Genomic DNA, 8,069 nt, shown 5'->3' on the forward strand with positions numbered 1-8,069 from the left:
CAACGGCATATTGCAAACCAGCAAGGGAGTGCGGCGTGAAGCTGTTCTAGTTGTTGAGCTAAACAGCTTAAACCGACCCTAGCCGTCCACCGCCAAGGGTTGCTCCGTTAATTGTTGTCGTTTAGTGAGTGGAAGTGTGTAAAGGTGCTCGTACTTGTGCGATGGTTCAAGGCATAGCAGCATAGCAGCAGGTTTTTGACCTCCGTCCGTAAACAGTCTTGAAGACCACCTTTACCAGAAACCGGCGCACAGTGCCGGCCGATATCACGTGCATCGACATTCGGCACCCAGCGTGTACGGCGGTGGTGGTGTTAGAGAAGTGCAATTGCAGCGCAAAATGATGGTAAATATCCGCCGATTGTTTACCGCCGTTAGGGCCGGGGGTTGTTAGTTTTTCCCTTCAATTTTCATTACACCCTTTTTTTGTCGTTGTATTATTTTTTTTCGACTGGACGACCCGTCTCTGTCCAACTGTAGGCAAAGTGTCATACGTACGAATGAAGTTTTGGTGGAATATAGTACGAGTGCGACATGCAAGTGTGCTTTTTGTGTGTGCTTAAAGTTGCAATATTAATGTTGGCGTTGTAGCTGACGTTGTAAAAAAGCAAATATTGCCACGAGGGCAAGGGCTACAATTATTGTTGTGTGCCGTGTGTTTTAGGGGATGTGGTCAACACATAACACCTGCTGCACACCCAAACGGTTCTCAATCAGGTGGGAAATTATAGCGATGATGAACTTTTGAGACTACCTGCCCTTTACCACCCGGGTTAGGCAAAAAAAACCGGGGTGCTTACGCAAATGTAATCGGACCGATCGCTAGTGCCCATCTTTGCATCGTGCTCGGGGCGTAAAACAGCTCAAATCACTGCTCGTAACGATCGTGTGTGTGTGTGTGTTTGTTTGTGAGTGCAATTTGTTTTTTTTTAGAACCATTCTTCCACGTATGAGTTCCTGTCGTAATAGCATACGGCATCGCCCTGGAATGCTTGTGTGGAGATGCCGCTGTTCCCACGCACGCTATTGCGTCCGGCTGCATGTGGGGCTACTAGCCGCTCGTCGAGTGTAATAATTGCAGAAACGGTCCCGCGTATGGTGGGCAAATCATCGCCGATGCACCCCCGGGTAGAGTCGCGAGAATCACGAGAATTACAATCGTTTGGGCTAATCTTGCACTCGCTTGCGATGGCCGGGTGATAACGAGTGTACACAGGTGACATGGGGCCGGCGCACGTCATTTAAGCTCATGGGATTGCATACGCAGGGCATATGTGAAGCACCGGCTCTTCATGATTAAGCTTTTCCGGGCCGGTTGATGCATTTTTCGAAGCGTTTCACCAGCTTTGCCGCGCAGCGACCGGCGTATTACGATCCTAATTGGTGACAAAATGAGTGAAGTCTTTTGTTTGCAAGTGTGCTTAGCTTAATGTGAACAGATGAACCGAATCCATCATCATTTACATTGCGGATGATGGCGACACGTGAGAGGAGCATATTTGAATAAGCCAATGTGTACTAAATCGTAAAATAGTTTCAAACATGTTAAACTATGCGATGTAATTAAAACATTGTAAGATCGTTCTGGAACGTCTCGACTATCGACGTATTATGTCGAAAGAGAAGTATTGATGTAGTGGCTGTGGCTGTGAGGCGAAAAAGATTTAAAGAAGCTACTTATAGTAAGCATGAGCTATTAGTTAATCTAATCTGGATCTTCAAAAGATTTCATGTAGTTTTGGGTAAATAAAATTCAGGAATCTTGAGGATACTTATGCGAGTTGACTCCTGACTTAAATGACTCCGATTCATTCTATGACTGACTAAAAATTGAATGACTAAAAATTCATTCAAGAGATAGAACGTGTTATCCAGCATATTTCGTTGAAACATCGAATTTTACTCCTCTGAAACATCTACAGCATAGTACAAACATTATTGGTGCACCCTGTTTTAGTTTTATCAAAAGCGCCTGAAGGTATGCAATTCGGATGCAAAATCACATATTTAAGCATTCAACACGTACGCATCGCTGTAGAATAGAAAATGCACTGTTTTCAGAAGAAAAGAATGCACTCGGTAAGCATGTTCCGTTGGCTCGTGTGTGAGTCATCTTAAGCAAATCTGTTCCGATCATCGTGTGTAACGACCAGTATACTGTTGCATATTACTGGGGCACAATGTACACACAGTAGCACCAGCAGCGTGTTTACTCATTAATCTAGTTACACTGGCCAAACTGTTTCAACATCCTTTCAAGTGCTTTATTGTTCTGTCCATTTGATCAACCTCCAGTGGAGGACCGTCCCATCACTGACGATCGTCGTCACTGGTTAACTATTAACGTCACCCAAGAGGTGACTAATCGGATGCTGGATAACGCTTTGTAGACACGAAATTTGTTCATTACAGTCGCCACCCAGTGTATTTACCCACGGTGGCATCACAATTCATCCTACGCAAAAACGATCGTGTGCATGCGCTGCACGCAATGTGTTGAGTGAAATACGCGGATACTGCGGAAGGAAATGATCGATCGATATAGAATGGGAATGTCTACCGAACAACACGTTTGTTCTGTCCCCATTCACTAACGAACCAGAAAAATGAGACAGCGGCAGGGTGCTAAATGCGTTTGTCAATAGGTTCTTCTTCCGCAAAACGAGCGCGGATGGTCGCTCGTGTTAAATTGTTGATACCGCCCGAATTAGACGATGAGCCGACAAACGATTAGTGACCTCCGTAACGATGCACGGGGAAGCCACCTGCCTGGGTTGATGCTGTGTTCCGGTTCCGGTCACTGGCACTACAAATTAATTACGAGCGGTGCATTACTGTTTTTGTTACTATTTTGGGGTTGCATTGTGCGCTAAGTACACACACTCACAGTGGGGCGTGGTCGATTCGGTGATGGAGGAAGTGTTGCGAGAAAAGAATGGAGTGCAATTTTGTTCCCCCGTTTGGCGTTACCACGTGACGGTGGATGTTATTTTTTTTTCGTCTTTTGCTTCGCTGATTAAACAAGCTTCAGGGTGAATGGGAAGGGATTTTAGGGAAGCATCACAACAAGAGGTGACAGCTAGTTGGCACCTAGTTAGGTGCCTTCTATTAAAAGCGCATTCCCCCATTAGCGTTACACCGTCGGATTCGCTCGATCGCTTGAGCAGAGGCGTCATTCGAGAACGGGACCGCACGTTTGCAAAGTGGCCCAAGTGGCACAAAATTCGCAGGTAAAGTCAATGGCAATGGCAGTCGCCCAACCGTCGTCACCGCGTCCCGACACAGCTCGCGTGATGTGTTCGATGACGAAAAGTGCGAATTGATTGCGTTCTTTTAGCGTGCGTGCGTTCAGTTCCGCGGTAGTGCAAACAGCGTCTGTTACCAGTTGAGCTTGGGCGGTGAATGCAGAAAGTTGCCCCCTGGTGATCGCACACACTTCTGGTGGAGGCCCTTGCCTGCGCGTCTGGCTGAGATGAAGCGTTTTGTAAGTAGGCGAAATACGTCACGGTCCCGCGCGTTTGTTTAGCAAATCATCGGCGCCCAAACTCGGCGAATGTTGCCCTTTGTGCGTCCCCATTTATCGCAAGGATACTAATCGAATTTCATTGTAGGCATTGTAAGCACAATGGAGCGGGACATAGGTGGGAAATAGAACACGGAAATTTCGCTCCAGACGGGCGATTCAGGCACGATCTTCCTCCGTGGATGACGCGTACACCCAAAGCAGACGTGCATTCAAGTGGGGCGGTCGTGTCTGACGCTTCGTTTTCACCGACCGTTGGGGCACCCGAACGATTTGGGGCCGCGACGCCGCGATTGGTTAGCGCCGACGGTGAACCGTAGCTTGATTGTGGACAGTTATCACCTGTTGGCCGCGAATCAACGATAAAATACCCTCCCGCGTTATCTTACCTGATGCGATGAAAACGACCAAATGTCGTAAAAGTTTTGCTCACAGAGGGCGCCACTGTTTGTCGCTGTTTTGCTCTCGCTAGAGAAATGAATGATTTGCTCTGCACTAGCCCTAATTCCATTGTTTAAATTTACCTTTTTTCCAGATGGCAAGAAGTTTTATGGACCTTATCTGGGACTATGCGGTGTTCATCGTGTTCATCATATTCTCCACCCTGTTCCCGCTCTGGGGTCGGTTTTTCGGCAAAAAGGAGAAAACCAAGGCCGACTATGTGTTCGGGCTCGGCACAATATCGATGGGCGCGATGATGCTGTCGATCGCCCGCGGCACGCTGGGCGTACGATCGTTTCTGGGCTACCCGAGCGAACTGTTCTACCGCGGATCGGCCATGTGGGAAACGCTGTACGGTATGGTGACCGCGTATCCCGTCGTCTGCTTCATCTTCATCCCGGTGTACTTCAATCTGGGCGTGACGTCCGTCTACCAGTATCTGGATCTGCGCTTCAACAGCCGGCTGGTGCGATGTCTCGCATCTGGCACGTACATCGTACGGTCGCTGCTTAATCTGGGCGTCACGGTATACACGCCGACCGTCGCCATGAACACCGTCATCGGCGTACCGTACTGGGCATCGCTGATCGGCATCTCCGTCATCAGCATTGGGTTCAATTTGCTCGGCGGACTGAAAGCGGCCATCACGGCGGATGTAATACAGGGCGTGACGATGATCCTGATCTCGTTGGGCATTATCGTGCAGGCGATGATAACGGTCGGTGGGTTCGAAAAGATTTTCACCATTCCCGCCAGTGAGGGTAAGGTTGCGTTTGGATCTTTACCAAAAAAGAAATGGTCTTTTACTCTAAAGCTTTCTCCTGTACTTCTCCTTTACAGATCGTTTGAATTTCTTCAACTTTACCGGAGATGCCACCGTGCGCGTAGACACGACGTCTGCCTGGCTCGGTCAGCTGTTTATGTCGCTGAGCATCTTCGGCTGCCAGCAGAACTTTGTGCAGCGCTATCTAAGCATGGGCACGTTCAAGGAGGTGCGTCGCACACTGATGAGCAACATACCGGTCGTGATAGTGCTGTTCTGTCTGGCGTGGATCGTCGGGATGGGCGTTTACGCGGTGTACGCCGTGTGCGACCCGATGAAGGCCGGCTACATTAACAAGATGGACGAAATTTTGCCGTTCTTTGTGGAGGACAAATTTGCCTACCTGCCGGGCGTGTTGGGCATCTTCATGGCGTCGCTGTTTAACGGCGCCCTGAGCCTGAACGTGTCGAATCTCAACTCGCTCGCAACGGTCACCTGGGAGGATTTTCTGTCGCATCTGCCCCGGTTCAAGGGAATCGGCGATAAGCAGCAGTTGAACGTTATCAAGTTCATTGGTTCGATTTACGGTGTGATCGTGATGGGCGTTGGGTTCTCGGTTGGACTACTGTCGGGTGTTATCGAGAGCAGTATGCTGATGACGTCGGCCACCTCTGGACCGCTGCTGGGTGTGTTTCTGCTCGCGATGTTGGTACCGCTCGCTAACTGGAAAGGAGCCGCCTGTGGTATGATCGTGTCCCACATCATCACACTGTGGATAACGTTCGGCAGTTTAACGGTGTCGAAGGAAGTTATACTGCTACCGACTACAATTGAGGTAAGCATCTTTGTGCGATTTGATCGAACAAAATGCGCCATTACTAACGCTTGCATCTTCTCATTTGTAGGGCTGCACAAACGACACATTCTCTTCGGGTATTACGAAACCCACCAAATCTTGGCTGCTGGCCAACACTCCTCTCGAGGTGGAGTCAGAATTTCCCTACTTTGACACCACGCCACAAGCACCGGTACCGCCCGAGACCGGATTCCCGCAAAACATCTACTCCGTGTCGTACATGTACTACAGCTTAATCGGCACCTTCCTAACCGTCGTGGTGGGCACGCTGGTGAGCTTGCTGACGTCCCACAGCGACGATGCGTACGATCGCAAACTGTTGCATCCAATCGCTTACCACTGCAGCAAGATATTCCCCGGCAAGGAACGCCGGTACATCTCCAACCCGGACATCCGACCGAAGGACGTGGAGACGGCGGAAACCGGCACGAAGAAATCACCTCTGGAAGAGCTCGAGCGTGACAATTTGGGTTTCGATACGGTCTCTGAGCAGTCTGGTGTTACGGTGGTAAGCATCGATCCGATACCGCCGAAGTTGGATAGGCCGGAGGTGTACCGGAAGCATGATCCCGAATCCGACCACTAGCCCCTGGCTTTACGATGGCTCCTCGCAAGCGTTAGTATACACTATTAAAGACTGTGATAAACTCAGAGAATTTTACCGATTACGTGCATCAGCTAGACCAATCAAACACGTTTAACACCGCACCTCAGGAGGAAGTGTGTTTCTTGCTTCTTTGCCGCAATAGTATTTGACCGTTCGAATGACATAATGGACGAGCGATCCAAATGTTTTGTTGTTGTTGTTGTTGCTGTGTCAACTATAAGCGTCCTAAGGCGCTGGGGATGAAAACTGCTGAAAAACCAATGACAATGTTTTCTATTCTCAGCATGCCGTGCGACGCAAGATGCAGGGGTTAACGATGCGTTAGCAAAAAAAAATCTAGTTCTAAGAATAGCCTAAGTAAATGCACATGTCTAGGCATAGGACATTGTGTTTGCGACAGGGGGAAAGGGTAACAAATGGAATTTATTTCGTATTTAATGTTGGATGTAATGTTAGCAAGTATAAGCAGAATAAATTATGCGCAATTATAAGAACAAAGGTGAACGAAATTTCTATCTGCAACAATTCTCGCCTCATAATGCCCTGCGAGTGACTAATGTATGCATTCAAAATGGATTAATTTAATTAATTGACGTGCCAGTGTCCACTTGTGGTTCGCCTTTAGGAGTTATTCTTTTGAGCACAGGTAAAAGTTGATCTTCACGTATCATGTTATCATTGAACTTGTAACAACTACTACGAGTAGCTGTATATCAAGGTTTGTACAAACTGAGGGCGTCATAACAAAGCGTAGGCGTTTTACATCGTTAGGAACTTTATATCCGCCAGATGGCTTTATTATATCGTCTCCGTCTCGTATCCGTAGAAGCGCATTTCCGGGGTCTCAAAAGATGATGAGGCCTATTTCATGCAAACTAATAACAGTTTGCCTTGCACAAGTAGTCCTGAACCGAGAAGCTAACCATTGACGAATCAAGCATAATGCACCAGAAGAAGACCCTTTTACAAATTGCGGATACGGCGCTCGACCGTGAGCGATTTAGAGGACGCCAAAGCGGTCGCAGCGCCTGATAAGTAAGTAAATAAGAAAGTAAATAGAAGGCTGCTTAAGCATATAATACTGGCGAACTTTTTAAGCATTCAATTAGCTTTATGCATGTTTTTTGTTCTTTTGAAATAAGACCACTTTTTGTACGACGATTTTTTTTGAGTTGGAGGGTTTGTGTAATATGAAAAGAGAAAAAGTTTATCATACATGAAGTTTTACCACGAGACGTGCAGAAATTGATTGATTAGCCGTAACCATAAACCAGTCATCTCTATACGGGGTTCAAGATGACGCGGAGTAGAATGCGAGGCGTATCTCGCACATTGCACCGAACTTTAACAAAGGATTGAAGTTTATGCATGAATTTCAATCCAAGCCTGCCAATCTTACGCCCGCTGTCCGCTCATTATCACTCGTTGTTTAACGTGCTGCGTGAACGGGTGCGGTAGAGTAGGTCGAGGAATTGTCTGTAACTCGAGAGGAACTTCAGTGACGCTTTGTGTCTATGCTCTTTTCCGTTATGCTCTATTTTCGAGTACCGAGTTTCCATGCACAATGTTTCAATGCGGTGAATATGATATTAATCAAGTACGAAACAACGAGAAACTGAAGGGCTCACAATTATGAGTGTTGTGACACAATATTTCACTAGCGATTCGTCTCTTTTCCTGAGTGGAAAACCACTTACAAAATAACTAGCAAAAGTAGTAGAGTATATTGCAGCCCGAGTGTCTTTTCAACCGGCAGAGCAGCAAGTTGAGCGGTTGGAACAACTTTCGTAAAATCTGTATTTTTGAGTACCGAGTTTCCATGCACAATGTTTCAATGCGGTAAATATGATATTAATCAAGTAACTCAACAAGGCGTACGAAA

General features: G+C 47.3%; 1 protein-coding gene across 1 annotated transcript; it reads left to right on the forward strand.

Annotated features, from left to right (window-relative positions):
* LOC128310583 (sodium-coupled monocarboxylate transporter 1-like) lies at positions 1-6,664 on the forward strand. The gene is made up of 4 exons (XM_053047264.1): positions 1-343; positions 4,056-4,722; positions 4,802-5,559; positions 5,630-6,664. The coding sequence occupies exons 1-4, from the start codon at positions 338-340 to the stop codon at positions 6,164-6,166; spliced, it is 1,968 nt and encodes a 655-aa protein (XP_052903224.1). The 5' UTR covers positions 1-337; the 3' UTR covers positions 6,167-6,664.
* Positions 6,665-8,069: the final 1,405 nt, after the last annotated feature.

The sequence above is a fragment of the Anopheles moucheti genome, chromosome 2, assembly GCF_943734755.1.
Source record: "Anopheles moucheti chromosome 2, idAnoMoucSN_F20_07, whole genome shotgun sequence".
In the NCBI taxonomy this organism is placed as follows: domain Eukaryota; kingdom Metazoa; phylum Arthropoda; class Insecta; order Diptera; family Culicidae; genus Anopheles; species Anopheles moucheti.